General features: G+C 43.3%; 1 protein-coding gene across 4 annotated transcripts in view; it reads left to right on the top strand.

The window, feature by feature from the left end:
* The window catches only part of PPFIA4 (PPFI scaffold protein A4), a 3,163,248-nt gene that overhangs the window by 1,513,977 nt on the left and 1,628,289 nt on the right, over window positions 1-20,982 (top strand). For all 4 annotated transcript variants that reach the window (XM_085600211.1, XM_085600208.1, XM_085600219.1 and 1 more), the window contains one exon: window positions 18,409-18,630. In XM_085600211.1, the coding sequence (XP_085456337.1) occupies window positions 18,409-18,630 (222 nt within the window). The remainder of the gene's footprint in view (window positions 1-18,408; window positions 18,631-20,982) is intronic.

Raw genomic sequence — 20,982 nt, 5'->3', positions numbered from 1 at the left:
CGACCCCATTCTACGCTACGAGAAAAACTTGCTCCCTCCCTTGGCAGCGTCTGCGGCGGGATGTGGCGGGCTGGCGGCGGTTGCCGCTTTCCCTCCTTGGCCGTGCCGCACTGTTTAAAATGATGTCTCTTCCCCGTTTCCTCTATGCTCTGCAGAATACCCTTGACTTGGTCCCGGCCAGCTACTTCCGTGAGGTCGAAAGCCACCAGCGCGCGCTCTTGTGGGACGGGCGTCCGCGTATAGCGATCGCTAAGTTGACGCTTCCGTGGTATGACGGTGGTATCGCGCTTCCAGACATTCGACGTTATTACTGGGCCACCCAGTTGAGCGCTATTAACCATGGTGTATATGGTTCGGTGCTGAGCCCCGGCTTCGCCATGGACCGATGGTTGCTCCGTGGGGGTAATTACCACAGAGCGTTGTACTCGAAGTCGTCGGACTTTACCCTTACGGGGCCCACCAGAGTGGCCGTTCATGTATGGAAGGTGGCGACGGACTCACTGGGCTGGAAGGGTAAGCTTACCCTTGCCACCCCTCTGTTTGACTCCAATATTCTGGGGAAGCTTTGGCATACTAAAGGGTTTGAGAAATGGGACCTGATCGGCATATCCAGGGTTGGAGACCCTTTGGTTAAGGGTAGGATAAAGTCATTCGAGGAGTTGCAGAAGGAATACGAGCTGGGGAGCACGGAGTTCTTCCGATATGCTCAAGTGCGCCACGCCTTGCGGTCAGTCCTTGTAGAAGGGGAGAAGGTGCCCGAGTCCTCTCCGTTGGAGGACCGGATCCTGGATGGCCATATGCCAGAGAGCACGATTTCGCTCATTTATAAGAAACTTGTTAATGTTCGGGCGGATCTTCTTCTAGGGTTGCGCGAGCAATGGACCAGGGATGGCCTTGAACTAGATGATGAGGATTGGCAGTATGCAGTTTCTTCTCCCAAAGAGGTCGCTATCCCCGCGCGCCTGCGGCTGGTGCAGCTTAAAATACTCCATAGGGTCTATGTGACGGGGCCCAGGTTGGTCCACATGGGTTTCTCTGAGGAGGGCTTATGTAAGAGAGGCTGTGGTATGGTGGGTACCTTCCTACATATTATTTGGGAATGCGGTGCGATTGTGGAGTTTTGGAGGCGAGTCCACGAGGTGATGGGGGAGGTGACGGGAATTGTCATGCAGCCTGAGGCGCGATGTTGTCTCCTGAATGTCTGGAGTCCTACTGACCACAACGCGGCACAGACTCAGTGGGTGACCCTAGGGAACATGGTAGCCAAGCGCGACATTGCTCGGATGTGGGGCTCTAATAGGCCTCCTACATTGACAGCGTGGATGGAAAACATGGATTGGAGCATGTTTAGGGAGAAGACAGTGTATTGTGCTCGAGGGCGCCCTCGGAAATGGCACTCTGTATGGGGGCCATGGAACCAGTACAGAGGGGACATATGCCTCCCCCCAGACCCGGACCCGCCTGAGGAGCAGCTTTCCCCTTAGCTTTCTTTCCGGCTTTGAATTCCTTGCTGGTATGTGTTTGTCTTCTTGAGTCTCTGCCTTTCCCTCCTTTCCCTTACTATAGACCTGTGTCTGTTGGACGAAGTGGGGCTCGTCCCCCCTGATGGGAACCTCTTTTGGTGCTTACAGTACTTATCGCCTTGTTTGTGTTTAGGGTTGGATTTATGTTTATTTAAAACAGAACCTTTGACTCTCCTGTCAGTAAAATGTGGACGCAAGCATGTGTTGTGTCTCTAAAGCTGCCGTACCTCCGGGTTGTCGGCTGAATAGCTGTGTCACTGATTTTAAAATAAAGGTTTTTCAAAAAAAAAAAAAATACATCTTTTGGTGACGTTGGATTTGAAAATGCAAAGAGTGTCAGTACTGACAGTAATCTTGAATAGGATTCTTTTTATTTTTGTGGTCATGGCTGTAAATCAACGTGCTCACTTTTTATTTTTTACAGTAATTTAAACATATTTCTGTTATTAAGTTTGTAATACTGTCAAACACATTAAGGCACCACAAAGAGATAACATATATATTTGAATGCATTTGTTCAGCATTTCTTCCAAATTAACATAAACCAAAAGATTATACAACACAGGACAAGAACATCAAAGTAGTCTCAGTTTAGACATTTTTAAGAGCAATAAGCATCAGGTTTCTGAACCACTAATAAAGGCTCCCTTTGCAGCTTTGAATCTCCGGGGTATTGCTGTGACTCTTTTTGCTATTTAGGCTTTATGGGCAGGGACCCTCCAACAAAGTTCATTAAAGTCCTTCTCAGGATTCCCTCCCCATGGTTTTTTAATTGTTTACGTGTTTCAAACCCTTACATCATTATAGGGTTCTCTTCAGGACAGTGAATTAAGGGACATTACTTCCTTGTAGGCTCTCACTAGGGTCTTGGAAATTGATTCACCTTTCCTTAACTGTGATTGAACATATGTTCGAAAAGCAACAGACATAAATGTTATCTTTTCCTGCTTGTAGTGTCAATTCAAACAACTTCAAAAGCTTCTGGCACAACTTCGGTTTGTTTACTATATTCAGCTTTGCTTTGCATTGAAAGCGTTCCTTTTTGGCAGCTTCTTTCTCATTTTATGATCACGCCATTTGGGCAATCACTCTCATTCTCTGTAGTGTGTCTGGAGCCAGGTAAGGGAAAAGCAGGGTTTTGTGCACTACAAAGAATTTCCTTTGAAGTTTGCCTACTTGAAAGGCAGAAAGGGGTTAAAGCATTGGACCTCTGACACACTCAAATCAGAACTCTTCTGGGCTAAAGAACATTCTTCCAGGAAGAGGAGCTGGATGCTGTAGGAGGGAATCACACACTGCCTGTTGCTTTGTTGTGCTGCCTGCTGCTTGCTGCCACTGTCCTGGGAGTGAAAGTACTGGGCTTTGCTTTCTGTACCCTGCTTCCAAGGTACTCCAAGGGCTTGTTTGTGCATGCCTTTTGTTGAGAAGTCTCAGGGCCATCAAAGACTTCCCCAACCAGTGCGTGGGCTCTTCTGCTAAGAGTCCTGACTTGCCAAGTGGTGCCAACTCCAGTCCCTAGTCCCTTGGAAGTGGAATCTGGTGAACTGAAGGAGAAAATCTAGGCAGCAACTCTCAGTGTCTATTTTTATCAACACATCACTACAAACTTTGACGCATCACTGCTGCCAGCACTGGAGCGTGGTTCCCAATCGGCGCATCGGCCATCTCTTTCACTGCAGGCCCCAGCTTTACGTCGCAGCATGTCAGAAGAACCGCCACAGGGTGAGTTTCGCGATACCAAAGGGGACCTGGCACCACATCACCAAAGTCCCTGATGCATTACCTCCCCTGGCAGTAAGGAATCGATGCATCACCTCCCTTACGAATAAGGAACCACTGCATCGCTATTCTTTTCCGGCACCTCAGCTCACCTCCCCTGTGCCTGTTTCGTCTTTTAATTTTGACGCATCCAAGGCACTTTGCGCTAAAAGGGATGCATCCATACATTTCTGTGAACTGAACTAATTTAACCTTTAAAAAGGGATATCTTTACTTGTGTATGGTGAATTTTTGTCGTTTTGGTCTTACATTATTCCCATAAATATTGGTCATTTTTCTAAACTGGTGTGGACTCCTTTTGTAGTGTTTTCACTGTGTTACTGTGGGTGTATGTACAAATGTTTTACACATTGCCTCTGAGATAAGCCTGACTGCTCGTGCCAAGCTACCATGGTGGTTAGCAGGGGTTATCTTAGCTGTGTAATCCTCTTACACTGTCTTGAGTAATGGTCCATTGTTGGACAGGGTGCAAACCACTGCAAATTAGAGACACCATTTCTAAAAATTTATGTAAAATCCTTATCGCTATAGATGGCGATGAGCTTGTGTGAATACATTCACCCACTAAGTTAACAGTCCTGGATGCATGTTGGTGAAACAATGAGTACTTGATGGATTCATGGATGCCGGGTTGAATTTAGCAAAGAGATTTCATGCACATAACCAGGGCTTTAATTAGGCCAGGTCCCTCCAGGTCCCAAACCTGATAGTAATTTAAAACTGACACTGAAACAGGTCCCTTTCGGACTCTGTATTCAAGTCTTTAACTTTTCATGCAAAAACACTGCTTGATTTCTGAACAATGAGTGTAAAAAACATTAAGGTAATCCATATCATTCATGCTTTTTAACATTCTTTACTTAATCTTGCAGCCGCTATGAGTGTTTGGTTTTTTCAGGATGTTGTTATTTTTTTTTTCTTCAGGCAGTATATTAACCCCTTCCCCGCTCATGACGGAACCACTCCGTCATGAGCCACGGTTGCGCTGTGCTCATGACGGAGTGGTTCCGTCATGCTGTGGCCGTTGGCGGCCGCTCCGCCCACGCGGCGCTAATTCCCCGCCTGTGCGGACGATTAGCGCAGTGGGCGGAGACGTGACGGAACCACTCCGTCATGAGCACAGCTCAACCGTGGCTCGTGACGGAGTGGTTCCGTCACGAGCACAGCGCCACCGCGCTGCCCCCAAACCCCCCCCCCAAGGGGTTAATCTTGTCTAGTGCATACTTTGAATTGGGTCAGATCCACGTGTTTATAAAGGGACACAATTGAGTTGTGGTTGAAGGCAGGCCGAGTTTCTCTCAATTCCTGTCACGGGAAAAACGGTGGTCAGAATACACAGTCAAAAGCATTGCCAAAGCCAAGAGGTCATGTCTAGGCAAGACCTATTGGCTTTGATGCACTGACCCAGTCATAGCACTTTTTTGTTACTTTTCAGCAATGCAGCAGTGCTGCTGTACAACATGGTTAAACAAAACATTGACAAAGTCAATAGCTCTCCCATAGGCAAGATCTATTGACTTTGCCAATGCTTGTTTACATTTTGGCATGGCTGCTACTTTCACTTTTCGAGATGCCCAAGGGTGTCTAATTCAAAACAAAAGCAGTGCCCAATGCAACGTGTCTCGACTTTTCAAAACACACCTCTGTAAAAAGATGGCATAGCAATTTTTTAATGCTAATTAAACGCTGCATGAAGAAATGAGAGGCAGTGCCCCCTGAAGGCCCCTCGCTGCAGTCTGTTTCTGAGAGATGCTTAAAGGGAAAGCACCTCTTTACCCCAGTGTAACCATATGTGGAAGAAACCTGTAGCTTAAATTCCACAAATATTGGCATAAATGAGCCCTAGGTTTTATCTCTGAAGTGGTGTACACATTGCCCTAAAAACACAACCTTTGTTCAGGAGTCTTTTAAAATGTATACCTTCATAATTAGGAAAATCAATGGGAGAAGGAATTCCTTGTAACCACTATACCAGGGTTTGTTAGTTAGTGGTTCCTTCTTAAAAAAAACCTCATACACTTACGTAGCTAGAAATGGAAAGGGGCGGTATATCTTGGTTCTCCGCCTATACATACCGTGACAGCATAGTCATAGGGTTTGTTAGGTATGCTGACCTCCACCCGGAGGTTAACCACTGGTATTTACAGTAGTGTCCAGAGACAAATAGGTTAAAAAAGTGCTTGAAGTGAAATTAAAATGCTTCAAAAATCCTCACTTGAGTGCAAATATTTATTGGTGAGTGGGAGTTTAAAGAAATTAAAATGGTGAGCGTGTGATTTTAGACCGTGTTACTATGTCTAACACACTAAGAAGTCCATTTATACAGCCGACATGTTTCAGCCCTGTATGCCCAGCCGGGTCTAGGGGGCTTTCTTCAGGACCAGAGAAAGTGTATCTGTGCAGATATGATTTGTGTTACACTTGTCAGTTGGGTAATATTAGCCCACTGTGAGGATTAGGTCAATAGTACCTTAAAAGACACTTGTTTGTGGCATCTTAGGGTTTTGTTCTCTGCAAAGAAGTTCCCATAGCTGCAGCAAGCCGGGATACACTTGCCAACGACCGAAGATACCACAAACGAGTATATTTTAAGGTACTATTGACCTAATCCTCACAGTGGGATAATATTAACCCAACTGACAAGTGCAATACAAATCGTATCTGCACAGATACACTTTCTCTGGTCCGGAAGAAAGCCTCCTAGACCCGGCTGAAACATGTTGACCGTATAAATGGACTTCTTAGTGTGTTAGGCATAGTAACTCGGTCTAAAATCACACGTTCACCATTTTAATTTCTTTAAACTCCCACTCACCAATAAATATTTGCACTCAAGTGAGAATTTTTGAAGAATTTTAATTTCACTTCAAGCACTTTTTTTAACCCATTTGTCTCTGGGCACTACTGCAAATACCACTGGTTAACCTCAGGGTGGAGGTCAGCATACCTAACAAACCCTATGACTATGCTGTCACGCTACGTATAGGTAGAGAACCAAGATATACCGCCCTTTTCCATTTCCAGCTACGTACGTGTATGAGGGTTTTTTAAGAAGGAACCACTAACTAACAAACCCTGGTATAGTGGCTACAAGTGATCCCTTCCCCTATTGATTTTTCTGCATTACGTTTGGAAGTTGAATGGATCATCGCTTCCCTTCTCTCTCTCTCCCCTCTACATGATTGAAACTACCTTCATAATTAAACATGTGTGATGCTTAGTGGCCACCAGAAGGGTTTGAAAGATAGAAAAAATATACATTGCTGACATTTGAATTAGAACCTGATGCAGTTTGCCAAGCTGCCCCAAGGAAACAAGTGTGAATCATGAATGGCAAACCGAGAGAGATAGCATCAGTTTAAATGTGCTTTAGAGAGAGACAGTATCCATTGCATGCAAGTGAACCAAGCAATGGAGCGCTGTACCTGATGTTATGGAGAGGGCTGCCAGACTCCAAGACCGTGAACATCAAGTGGAGATTTACATCTTTCGAGGGCCAGATGTACGAAAAATCCATTTACCGATATCCTAATTGTGCAGGCAATATTGTGTAGGATGGCACATATTGCTACAATCTTACAAGAGGTTTCTGATCTGTATTGCAAACACAACCCCCCCCCCCCCACTCTTATGGAGGCAGTGAAAACAAAATTTTAGAATTCCAAATGTCTGCTCAATCACAGTCCAAGTGTGGGGATGTGCAGTGTTGTGTGTGCTTTCATTTTGGTAGGTGGGAGAAAGGTAGGGTGTGATTATCCAGGAACGTAGGGTATATGCACTTAAACACATATTTAAATGTCAACATACATTTTGGGCACATTGGGCCCTTACAGATCAGCATTTACAATATTTTTCAGTTCCTAATAAGTATCCATCATCAAACTCTCCACTTTCCAGTCATCTGTATATTTCGCTATGCCTTAACATGTAGGAGTCATGGGTGCTCCTTGGATATTGTGATACGGTGTCAGTGATTACGTTGTGGGCATTGCAAACCACTTGTATATTAAGGGAATGCGTGTTTTTCCGGTTCCTAAAAAGGGATTCAAGGTGGGATGAGGGACATATGGGTACATGTGTCCATCTATACACCCTATGACTTGGGGAATTTTGCCATCCAGTATGGTAATCTGCATTGCCTCGTCATTCCGTAGCATGTGTGGTGGTGGATATTGAGAAGCATGGCATAGAGGAAAATGTGGAAGAAACGTGAAATCACACTTTGTGACCTCCTGCAACAGCTACCACATCCTGGTAACCACCAGTGGCTAATAGGTGTCATGAGCACAACACCTGGACATGGGTAGTGATGGATTTGCTGCACAGAGTACTGCTTTCTAGCTCTTTAAGAGAGCAATTAACTCCATACTGACAGTGCTATTTAGCTTGAGTTTGTCATTTATCTCTTCCTCTGTTTGGGCGAAAATGGTCAGCCTTATTCGGAATATCCTCTCTGGTCACCGCCTCCTCCTCCGCTGAGCAGCCAGTATGCTCATCCTCCTTGCTATCTCGTACAGGGCGGCCATTGTGGACAGCCATGCTGCATTCTGCGCCAGCTTTTATAGTTTGCAACCATTTATCACCTGGTTTGAATTGGTGGTAAATTGCATGTGCAAACGGGCCAAATAGCAACTAATAGTTATTTGGGACCCACTCACATGTTGACGAGTCGGTATTAGCAATCTCCCTAATACCAACTCGCTGTTTCCGTTCACAAAAATATGCGACTTGGAAATCGGTCACATCACTATTTTTGGATTGCTCATGGCTTCTATACATGGCAAACAGGTGTTTTTCCCATTCACATACCAGTTTGGGGCCCATTTGCGAGTCGCAAATATTTTGTACATCTGGCCCTACATTACACAATTACAATCGCTTTCACGCATTAAAGTTGCATTTCATGTGTTTAACTTTCTAGGCACATATAAAGAGATTTGCCCTGATTCCATCTAGTAGGGGCATCAGGATTAGTACCCATGTTGCTAGTTTCCAAAAGACCACAGCATAATTATAGAGAGCATTTTATAAATTGTAATTTGACAAAAAATAAGGCACCCTCAGATTTTCATGCTTGTTGGCCCACTCTCCCTTACCTTGTGTAAGATTATCTTCCTTCTATGACGTTTATTCCTACATCATCCTTGCAAATTTTAAACTATTAGTACCACAATTTATCCATAATGAAAGGGAGACCTGAACACCTGCCTTTGAGTCACTTACCTCTTTCTTATTGCCCCTCTGTGGCATTGTCCTCTTTCACAAGGCTCGGACTTCATGCTTACCTAAGATATTTTGCTTTCGAGAATAAAATCAATAAAGTATTGAGAATTACGTTGTTTTGTAAAGAAAAAGAGACACCACTGCAATACAAGTACGTCTACAGGAATAGACCTGTCTAGTATGTGGCATCTGAGATTCTGCATTAAGATGTTAAACCTGTGTAGGATGTTTTCTGCGAATTACAGGGACTCTGCCTGGTAAAACGAAAGAATGGAAACATTTTTTCTAAAATATTGGCATCTGAAATTGTGGACTAGAACTGCATAAGGAATTCCATTGAATTAATGGAGGATACCGGTTCACTTTATCAAATGGTGGTAGATGGCCAGATGGACTGGTATGTTCTGTAGGCGCTGTAACGAAATAGTAACAGGAAGCGCTGCATTTTGCCTTCTAGTCTATAGAGCAGGGGTCTTCAAACTGTGGGGCGCGACCCCCAGGGGGGCCGTGGAGTGATGCAAAGGGGGTCGCGCCTTCCCAGTCACACTTCTGCCCAGGCCCAAGGGCTTCAGCCCCCCCCCCCACACTTCCCCCGTCCTGTGTCTCAGCCCGGGCTGCTGCAGTGAAACTTGAGCTGCTGGGGGCTCAGCTGGGCAGTGTCTGGATTCCTATCTCCGGCACCCCCGTGTTTTTTCACAGGTCTTTAAAGACCATTTGCATTTTAACATGCCTTTGTAAACTGCTTACAGAGGCTTAGGTTTTTTTGCTGGTTCCAGTACCCCCTGGGTCCCCACTGTGCCTATTCCTTACATTTGGATTTTACATTCACTGCCGTAGTGTGAGAATGCATTTCATGGAAAGGAATACAAAGTTGGCTTCCTGGGGGCGCGTGTGTGAAAGTTTATTATGCTTTTGAAGCACCTGCTGCAGTGTTTCTTTCCCTGGCAATTACCAGGCCTCACATAAATGTCAAGATAACTTGTGTGATTAATTATCTTCCTGGAGAGAGATCAGCATTTTGCATAGTTGAGGTTTTGACTTGGGTGAAGTTAGTGCAGAGGGTTAATATGCCTGCTGAAAAGAACGTGTACCAAGTAGATTACAGAGTGGGTATGATGTAAACAGATCAGCAGGTTACTGCTTTCAAAAGAGACATCCTTTTGTTACTTGCAATTTATAACTTAAAGTCCTAATATAGAATAGTGAGCTATTAACTTTCATCCTAGAACAGCATGCACACTACAAAGAATACATTATTGGACCATTGATTAATGTTGCAAAAAGGGTTAATTTGGCTAGAAATCAATTCTTATTATTAAAGGAAACTCCCAACTATGCTGTTTCTTTTTCGACTCTGAGTTTGTGCTTCTCCACACCAAGCACTCTTGAACTATACTGCCTACCAGTATGGATGACATGTGACTCCTATACTTTTAGTCCTTTGGCTTATGTAACATTTCCTATACACTGATTTACACACTTATGATTGATTGTCTCTGTGTAATGTGTGTGTGATGCAAAGTGCTCGGACACCCTACACTGGTATGAGTGGCACTATATAACTAATTCAATGCATCTGAGAGTGTGGGGTTATGGAGACTTGGTGACTGTTAAAGGGTGCTAGTGAGAGAATCCGTGGTGGGGGTGGTCATTGGGGGGGCACCAACAAACATTGTCGCACAGGGCACCACCAGCACTAAAGCCGGCCCTGGGAAGTATGCACAGATAAGCGCTGAAAATACCGCTTTAGGTGACTGCTTTTTTTTGTACCGACTGGGCCATCAAAATAATCTGCTGGTAACCCTAACCATAGGACTGGAAGTTTGTTGCAGGATCAGCACATTATTTATTTCCTTCACCCTCGATCCCCGATTAATGCCGCAATAGTTTAACTTAGATCTAAAAGTCTACGCCCCCGTCAATAACATGCTGAGTTACTTCATGGGTCTGGGAATGCACCCTGCATTCAGACAACTCATTCCTCATTCTCGCTCTTTATTGTCACGCTCACCTTGCACTCACAGTGATCACTCTGCACTCAAAATGCACTTGTCCTGCTCACACTATACCTCAACCTGCAGTCACACGAGTACACTACTCATCCTGCACTCATGTGACACTTCACTCACCTGTCCCCCTCACTACTCAATATGCAACTCACTCAAACAAGCCCATCAGTAATCATACATTAATTCATCCCATTCTGAACTTGCATCCGCACCCAAAATGAGAGAGGACAGCAAGGGAGTGAGAGAATTTGATTGAAGAGGTCAGGGATGAGGAGAAATGTGAATTGCCGAAGAGAAGTGTGGACACGCAAGAAGTGAGTGTGATCCAAAGGTGAGGGCTTCTGTTAGAACAAAGGGGAGATGTGAAAGAGGAATGGGGGGACTGGAGAGGTGTAAAATACAAATAGACAAAAATTTGAATGAAGAGACGAGGTGAATGAGAAGTGCTGAGGGGCACGGGAGGTGACAGGGCCAGAGAGGCCATGAGATAAATGTGAGAGACTGTTAGAGATGAGGGCAGTGAAAGGACAGAATGGCAAGAGGTGATAAAAGGTGAAGTGAGAGGTTGAATGGGGAGAGTTCAGAAGTTGTAAAAAGGGGTGAAAGAAAATGACCTGCAAAGTGAGAGAGGGATCCGGGGTTAGGAGAGGAGAGAGGGATGGAAGGGAGGGGGTGAGAGGAAAGCTGCATGGGTAAACGGCTTAACTCTACACAAAACCGCCAGGGTTTTAAGGGACCCCTGCTTCTTCCGGTCAGGGCCAGGTGAGCTTCTAATGTGGCAGCACGTATTGCTGCAGAGTGGAAGGCCCTTCACAAAGGTTGACTTGAAATCTTTCTGATGATAATTGCTGTATTTTGGTTATAAATGGGTACTGATTGGGTGAAATCTTTCCTCAGCGTTACTGTGTGTAACAAATATCAAAATAATGACGCAATGCTATCCCAAAATACGCGGCATCACATAACCTCATTTACATTTTCATCCCACGCAATTTAGTCAACAGGTTTAGACATTTTTGTCAGGAGGGGGTCCTTACGCCTCAAAATGTTGACAGGGGGGTCTCGGCATCCAAAAGTTTGAAGACCTCTGCTATAGAGGGTGCCAACTATATGGAATAAAGTACCCCTTGATGTACATTGCAATGGTACTGCAAATCAATGGGAATTAAATGAGACGTCATAATATGCTTGTAATAAGAAAGGAAACCCCACCCATATAAGGGGGAAATTACTGCCTCATGCATATTATACATATGGGATGGTAAAAAACTTATTTTATGAGAATATTGCAAGTCACCATGAGTTCCATAAGCATGTAGAGAAGTGAGGCAGAAGTCCCTTCTAAGATCATCAAATTCTGAGGTGGCATTCAAAAGCCTTTTAATGTATAGCAGAGGGTATTTTATTCCTTGTAATACATGCTCACACCATGACACTTCCCACAAACACATTCTTGGTGTCTTGCTCTTTCATCTTCTTTGCAAACAAGAAGAATAAAAGCTAAATTTGATTTGAAAAATTAAACAACAAAATGCAGTTATGTGTTAGAATCAGTTCAATCCAAGTCATATCAAAAAATGATAGTTCAGTTTAAGAAGAAACATGCAGAGATTCTGTCTTTTCTGTAATGACCGAAAGAGTGGAAAAACATAAGCATGATTCCATAAATATCTTCTTTCTGTCGATCCCTTTTTCTTTTTCGAAAAGGGTAGCAAAAGTTAAAAAGAGGCAGTTCCTGTTTTCATTGTTTAAATTGCAGCTGTATGTGTGCTCTGTATCTTGCCTTTAATCTTGGCTGCTGGCTGTGGCAGTAGACATTAGGATGTCAGAACTCATTTGTAATAACTTATTTCAGGTCACTGGATATGTCCTAAATCGCCTATGATATGAAAGTAGAACAGGCTATTTGGCAAGGATTGCCACTCCCATGTATTGTATACGGGGTTAAAGCACACGGTTCTCGACATTATGAAGATATTTCAAGTCACCAAGGAGTTCAGTCACCATGTAGAGGACTCTTAATGCGTCATGGAATCCCAAAGTGACTTGCAAAACACTTTTCATGTACAATAGAGAGTATTTAAATCCTTATATTGGTCACACATCACCCTTTTCACAAACCTTTTAAATCCTTGGTGTTTTACCTTTTTATATGAAACAGTAGGCAAGGTTGCAAACATGAAGCCTAAAGGGTAATCTGTAGTACAAAATTAAGTATACCTAAAAGTAATTAGCAATTTATTACAAAACAATTTTAAAATCAATTTAAGTCCGATTTATACAATTCTGCAGCTCAGAATATGGAGAAAAATGCTGAGAGATTCTGTCTTTTCATTAATGAACTAAATCTTGCAAAAATGTATGTATTTGCCACACATATCTCTTCTCTGCTAATCACTGTTTATTTTAGAAAAAAAAGGTAAAGCCAGCTGCCCTTTAGTTTAAACTGCAGCTGTAATAATGCTCTGTGGCCTGACTTTGCTGCTGACTATGGCAGGAGCCATTATGACCTCACAACACACCTGTAATAAGCAAATGTAATACATGATTTTAAACATGGGATTGAAGGCTCCTACATATTAAAACCTTATTATTTGTTTCTAGCATGCATGTGTGTCACAAGTGGTCAAAGGTCAAAAGCGTTACCTCGATATGACAACATGATAACAGTTGGACTTTTAGTTCGACCTTGCATGCCATACAGCAGCATTATGGACTTCGCTCCACACCTACTATGCGTGAGAGAAGACACAGCTATTACACATGCTAAAAGTCGGGTGTTGTCCAGACCCTTTGCAATGTCATAGCTCTGCACCATGACTGGCCTCCTGCAGTCAGACTCCCCGCCCTTGTTTGATTGATCGCACATTCGTCGAACCAGAGCGGGAGGTCTTGTCTGGTCCCGCCTCACGAGCCTTTCTTGGCATAAACCTCTGATTGCTTTTAGGAGCTAACTCCTCTACCTACAGTCCCGTAGGCTATTGACAACGTTTACCCTGGCTGATGCACCTTACAGGGCAGCTCTCTGTATAGCACCCAGATACCCCGAGGGGTCACTGTAGCACTTTTCAAATCTGTCATCACCCTGATTCGAGGCTTGAGTGAGGGCCGAGGCTCTGCAGGCTGAGACTAGAAGGCACCTTGCGAATGAGTGCAATGGTGGGCGGCACTGCCATCAGTCTACACCTAAAACATTCTTACGGACTACCTTCAGATGTCCCACACAGGGCAAATAATGGTTAGTACTTCCATAACTATCTTGCCGTCTCTGTACCCCGTGTCAGCATAGTGTGCGTGCAGAAACCATGATTTGGGCTTGGCTTGCAAAGAGATTCAAAATCCGTCTGACATTTCAGAAAGTAGGACAACATTTTAATGGCCACAAACTTCAGCGTTTCCTAGCATAACCAGTGAAAAGTAACCCAATTGAGAGTAAAATAGACTAAGTTACATTTTTCCTGACAGCTGTAAGGAACTAGAATGGTCTCCTCGCCATGGTAAACCTCATGGCCCTCCGGTACCTGTCGGAGTGCAAGCTGAAATGCTGCTCTCATTGAGGCTAAACTCCGCAAGTCTAATCCATGCCCATACGCGTGATCTCTCAGAAGCCACACACTTTGCCTGTGCAAATACAGCCTTACCCACCACGAGGCAAGGTGAGCTCCTCGTGTCTAACAAATTCAGAAAGATACCTTACCCGCTACTGGTCCCATTGAAGCTGCAGAATGTGAATTAACAGAAGAAGCACCTGTGGAGAGGAGCACCCTTTACTCCCCAGCTAGCATGTGCTATAGAAATGCTGTTGCACATATATGTAAAACTAGAGAACTGACCTGTCACAGATTGGCCCTTGTTATGAGCAACATGCTGCTGAGCAAAGCCAGTATTGAAGCCCTAGTTTTCTTGTGCATATGCTTGCTTTTACAAATGGGGGTCTCAAGTTGGCAGAGGTAGGTACTTTGACAAAGTAGGGACCCTTCTTCCTAGTCAGGGTACCCCCAGCTCCTTAGAACATTTTCGGTATCTGTGGTAGAGCAGAAGTGAACTGGACCTGCTGCCTGTAACATGTGTTGGGACCTGAAGGGCTGGAGCTTCTTCCCCTGCTACCCAAAACTAGGAAGTGACCTCCAAGGGTTGCTTGACTAAGCTCTTGTGTGGCTATAGTGCTCATCAAAAGCTACAAGAGGCCTTTTTTCTGGAGTGAGCAGTTGACCTCCTACCACTGAACCTCGACTGGATCTTGCTGGTGGCCTTGACATTTGTGAGACTTGCAAGACCTCCAGACATCCTGCAGGACCTTGCCACAAAGGTGTCTGATTATAAGAGGATTTCATCAGATTCAGCTTCAGGCTTACCCAACTGGAAGATTTTGCGTTCCAAAAAAACTGAATAAATTTATAAGTAGAATTCTTGACTGTAAAAATTATCTACCCAACAAGAATTCTTGTCCATTAAAGGTGAAAAGTGACCACTTGACAAGAGGAAATTTCAATTTTCCTGCTCAGAGCTTTTCCTGCAAGAACCAACAGCTTCAATGGTACCATGTCCAGTGTTAATCTGGCTTTGAAAGAACTTTGTTGGATACGGCATTCAACCTTTACCCGCTGAAGGACTTCGACTCCATAAAAAAGGCTAAGGGCCTCATTATGATGTTGAGTGTAACAGTTCGTCTGAGGCTTTCCGCCTGAGATCATAGGTTTCTGTCCGACCGCTGTATTACAATGCCGGCGGTCAAAGGGAATCAAATGGGGAATATCCCCTCCGCTTCCGATGGGTTCGCAGAGCCTGTCAGGGAGGCGGGCAGAATAATAATCCCATAACAAAGGGGGTGCCAGCCTCAGCTCCGCTGTCAGGATTTTGATGTCGCTTTCTGTCTGCCTTTTCATGGCATTCCGCCCGCCTTAAAAAGACAGGCCGGAAGGGACTTTTCGGGTCCCCTTCTCCTCTCGACCTCCGCTATGGGGCCTGGAGGGAACCTATAGTGCCCCCTAAACATCCCTGCACTGTTTGGCACACCAGTGCAGGTATGTTTGAAAAAATAAATTTTTCAATTGCAGCTTGTGCTGTGGCCCTTTTTCAGCCTCCGCACAAGCTGCAATTGTAAAATGGATGTTTCTGACCACCCATAGGGCGCATCCTAATTCAGCTGGTGGAACCGCTGACTTATAGTGGGGTGGTTCCATTCCGCAATGGTGTCGGTCAGGCGCCTGTCCAACCAACATCTTAATTAGGCCCGACATCAGGAGATAAAAACTTTGACCTGAACGACCCACTTAGTGTGTTCGTCCTCTGTTCCGTTGTGGCCGGATTGAATTTGTGCCTTGGTCTCAGTCAACTTGAAATATTGATTTCTGATAGGCGCTTTACTTTTTCTTGGTGCTGTTTGTTATAAAACATTAAAAATTCATGTCTCTGGTCCCCCTTATTGAAGTTTAGTTATTTTAGAGTAATTTGTTCCTATTTTTGTTTTTAAGTTTTAGAAGTTGGTTACTTGATTTTTATTGCATATGTTTTGACTTTTTGACAGCTTAATGGTGCACATTTTCCTAAGTTAAGCCTGACTGCGCTCTGCCATAACTAACAGGTACATTTTTTAAACTGTGTGTTTGACTTGACTGCATTTTGAGACTTTTCACTTGGGTAGGAATCACATCCTCCCCAACTAACAACCAATATTCTTACAGTGCATCACTGCACATCTATGGCTATGTTATTGTGTGTTGTCTCCTGGCTCTCCGAGGCCTGAGAACCAGTTCCAAGGAGGTGATGCTGTTCATTTGGTATGACTGTTTAGTAAGTGATGTACATGTTGTTGTGGATGCAAGTGGTTGTGCATTGTGTGTCTTATAGAATGTAGGTAGAATACTGGGAGGAGAGCACATCTGTGGAGGCATAGAATAAATATTTAATGGCTGGTCACGGTCGCTTTTGCAGCGTACTTTAAAATGAATATTGTCTCTAGAGAGTGTAATTGGCAGGTTATGGGAGGGAAAGGGACAAGTTGTAATGTGAATCGTGACCATGTGACTATTCATAAGATCCAGCAGTACCTCAAGAGAATGATTCACAAAAGTAAAACTTATTTTCACACCTCTGGTAGTTTGGACTGAGAGGTAGGGCAACTAATTAATCAACACTAGAGATGAGCCTGAAAGACCCACGTGGAATTATGGAAAACTCCAGGATATGATGAAGCACACAGCATGACTGAACAAACCTGTACAAGTATGCTATAAAGAGGCAGTCAAGATGGCTTTCTGGTGGGTGAGTAGTGTCTTCAGGAACGATCATTGGCAGAAACCCAGTTTTAAAGGCATCCAGCACAAAAGGTTACAATCGTACTGCTTCCCTAGATTCTCAGATGCTCTTGTAGCCATGGTATTGTTGCTACTTAGTTTAGAAGAGCCTTCTAAAGCCAAGTTTGCTAATCTAGAGGTGGAGATTAAGGAATTTGAGAAAGAAACCTGGTTCACATATTTTAGGAAACACCACTTCAGAGACAAGGGCACAGCAGGCCATGTTAAGGCATCTGCATTCTCGTCATTGGACTTGCTGTACCTTAAAATTCACAAGAATGCTTGGTGAGGAAATGGCTAACCCTGTTTCTGATAGCCCAGACTAGTAGGCATCGGCTCCCTGAACTTTGGGTTTCATCTTTCTTCAAATCACTCAAATGGAGAAGCAAGACGTGGGTGATGGGGAGGGGGGTGCAAATTACGAAACATCTACAAGCCATCGTCAGCGTTAATTTATCGGACTCTAAAGCTCAGAATACAACCGTTTTTCCGTTAATACCAAAAAACAGCTAGTGCCCGACAGCCGTTTGTTGAGGCCCAGTTGTCAATGCTCCTGATCATTGGTAGGCAAATTGTCCACAGATAATCTATAAAGGAACATTGTAATCATTAATAACATTTGGCTGAGGGAATTTGATCCTCTTTTCCCATTCTCTCATCCTTCCTCATCTCTGCTGCGTACTTGCCTTGCATTGTTACCTTTTCACTTCAATTGAGAAGCATATTACTGTATATTAATGTGTTGTCTCTAGCAAGCTTTGTAAAAACAAAAGATGTAGTTCCATCTAATATTGAACTTAATGACGATCTATCTCTTTTTTTGCTAAATAAAACTATTTTAAAAACATATTAAAACAAAAGATTGAGTCTGGGTGGATTCTGACATAATACATGAATTTATGTATATGTTTAATATAGTCATACAACAATTCTTGCATCAGTTAAGTTGTGGCAATACCATTGTAGTGGGTCGCCATTGATCTGTAAGCTATTTGAGCAACATTATTCTACTTTCTTACAGGGCAAGTTAGCTATCTCTATCACTATGTGAATTTGGCGATTTCTTCCTTATTCCATAACCGTGTTATATATATCATTGAAATATTGTAAAATGTTTTAACGTATGATGATTATATATGTGTTTGAGTTTTATCAATGATTAAATCAGTTCCTTTATTTTTTATATATGTAACAAAATAGCACAGTTGCAATTTTCTCTGAGCATATATAGAAATTGTACATTAAAGAACATTTTAAAAGTCTATTTGTTAGCGCCTGCATTGGGCGGCATGGTTTTTTCCCTTTCTAAATCTTAAAGGGAAAAAAATAGATGTATATATCTCCATGGTGTTTAAGCTGTGTTGTTTGATTGAAATATCTGATTATCAAAGGTTAAACACAAACAAAAAACTGAGAATACCACACCCACATTTCAGATGAAGATCGACGACATTGTGATTATTTATAGTTAGATCCTACCTCCACTTCCTTGCTGTCTTCCGTCCACGTTTTCCATATTATTCGTGCTTCATTCACAATCAAGGTAGTTCTAAGCAGTCTTTTTGCTTCCAATTCCAGAGACTGCATAATGGCTCTATGCATCCAGAAGATGAGGTGGGACGTGTGGTCGAGCTCAAGGAACTTCTTGAGAAGCAGAACTTTGAGATGTGTCAGGCGAAAGATCGACATTCTTCGTTGTCTGCCCGGGTGTCAGAACTCGAAGAGGATCTGGCCACCGCCCGTAAGGATCTCCTCAAGTCGGAGGAGATGAATGTGAAGTACCAGCGGGATATCCGTGAGGTGAGGCAATATTGTATTGGAAGGTTTTATTCTTCATGGGACAGTTAATAGGGTTTAGTTATTGAGAAGAAGGACCATCAAAGAGATGCATACAGTGTTGATAAGCACGTATATGGATTTACACTGAGGGTCACTGGTACCTCATGTGGTTTCTAATGTAGGAGTAATCTCAAGGGTAGGGATTACAGGATCCAGAGGGTGTTATGATATCGAGGGCCTGAATGTGTCGGAGTTTTGCATTTTTGGAAAGATGGCATCTGTAGGTGAATTATCTCCTCACTTCTAGTGTTCCGTGTAGAAAGATGTTCAAGGGTGCTGCCTGTAAATCAGAAAAAGGATCTCTAACTCTGTTAATGAAATGCAAGAAAACCGCTTATTGAAAATGGACATGTGCTTTCTACCTTCTAGCCTAAATTTGGCTCTACATTCTGCCAACACCTGAGCCTCCTTCCAAATGATACTTTATTTCAAAGGTTTCACCCACACTATCAACCTTCCCATTGGCTCTGACAAGCCATCAAATTACCATGTGGCCATCAATAGCAACAGAGCAGCATCACAATGCATTCACTCAAAGTTCATAAATCCTCAGTATGCTGATGTAGGAAATGATTTACTTTCAGAATCATTAACGTTTAATCAAGTCAATGAGTGGTAAGGCCAAATAGAACATGCATTGTTTACTGAGGTTTTTCTGAGATACATCCATTCTACATGAAACCCACTACGGACATGTTTATTCCCATCACATTACACTAGGAATGAGAACTCCTTGTTAGAAAATAATGCTACACTAGAAAAGGTTCACAAGCATGACACCCCAAAATTTTTATCTAGAGAATAGTGAACCCATATATGTTTCCCACTCATCCTTGAGGGAAATGTGCAGCAGCTTTCAATACTGTGATACTAGATATTATCCCTTGTACCAGGTAGTCTTCTTGGCTCAGTGGATATGATGCTACTCCAATCACTCCCCTCTCCTCGCTCCATTCAAGGCCACCCTTACATGGCAGGTTGTAGACCTTGCCAACCCCCACCTTTTATATTAGTTGGCATTTATTAGATGCCATGTGTAGACTGGCAAAGGCTTATTAGAGTTGTTGTTTCAGTTACTGGCTTGAGAGAAAGATGTTGATTATTGGGCAGGAAGTCCAGGGTAGGGCATTCCATTATGTGGCAATTCTTTGACTGTGGCAGCTGGTGTGAAGGACTAGGTCTGTATGGTGCTGTCCAAGGGGTAGCATATTGAGACTACAAAGGTAGGTCTGATAGCGGGATAGATAGGGATGGTATATGCACTGCACAAACTTGGTGCAAACACAAAACCCTACTATGTCAACTAGTATGAAACTTTATCCTAAACCGGGGCTGAAATCAACAATTCAGTACCATTTCAATGACAGTGAAGCAGGTTTTAACCCACAGTAATGACAGAGAGGAGTAGATTTGCAGGCTTTGATGGTTTATTTGTAAAGTAGTCATGTTACAATCTCAGATCAAATCAAGTCCTAACTGACTAATTCAGCTTCACACAGAAAACATGACATTTCATCCAAGTTCCCATTAAGTAGGAACCATTCAAAAACAAGTGTTCCCACTGTACTTGGTGCCGGCCTCCTGCTCATGAATAATGCAATGCCAGCTTCTTGCCTCATTGCGCCCTTCACAATATTTCATAAAGATTTATTCACCTCCTCTGCCTCCCATCCCGTGTAAGTGCTGAGAGACATTGTCCATGTAATCAGTTGAAGCAAAATTGACCTTTACCCAGTAAACTAACAGAAATCAAGTTTAAATGAGAACACAGAGACTCTGGAGTCTGAAACAAACAAGAGAGCGACGCACAGCAGGTAGAAATGAAAAATGTACTTTCCTAGATGGAGTTGAGCACCATGGCCCACCCATGTCAACGTCAATATGCATATACCCTATCCGTAGTAAAACAAAACATGGTAACACTTGTTTCACTTAATCTTAGTGTAAACATATGTAAGTGTGTGTGTTACAGGTTAACAGGTTAACATTTCATTAAGCTCAAATATATGTTGGTGACACTGCATCTCTAGGTCCATGCAAGACAATACAGAAAAGTAATGTATACATATTTTGCAGAAGGGCAGTGGCAGAGTTTGAAGCCTTTGCATTCGTTAAGAGGACACTGGTTCATTTAGTGAACTGTCGACATGACCCTACTTCTTTGGCAAAGCCAGCTGTTAAAGGGAGTATTCATGCATCTTTTGTAAAAAGAGGTGAAACCTTTAGGTTTCCTTCAGTAATATGATATGCTTCAAAGTTTCTGTAACAACTTGTACCCTGTGGTTTGAGAAAAAACACTGTGCCCATCACTTA

Source organism: Triturus cristatus, chromosome 1_2 (genome assembly GCF_964204655.1).
Source record: "Triturus cristatus chromosome 1_2, aTriCri1.1, whole genome shotgun sequence".
In the NCBI taxonomy this organism is placed as follows: domain Eukaryota; kingdom Metazoa; phylum Chordata; class Amphibia; order Caudata; family Salamandridae; genus Triturus; species Triturus cristatus.
Note: the sequence above shows the minus strand (reverse complement) of the source record. Positions and strands in the feature narration are given on the sequence as shown.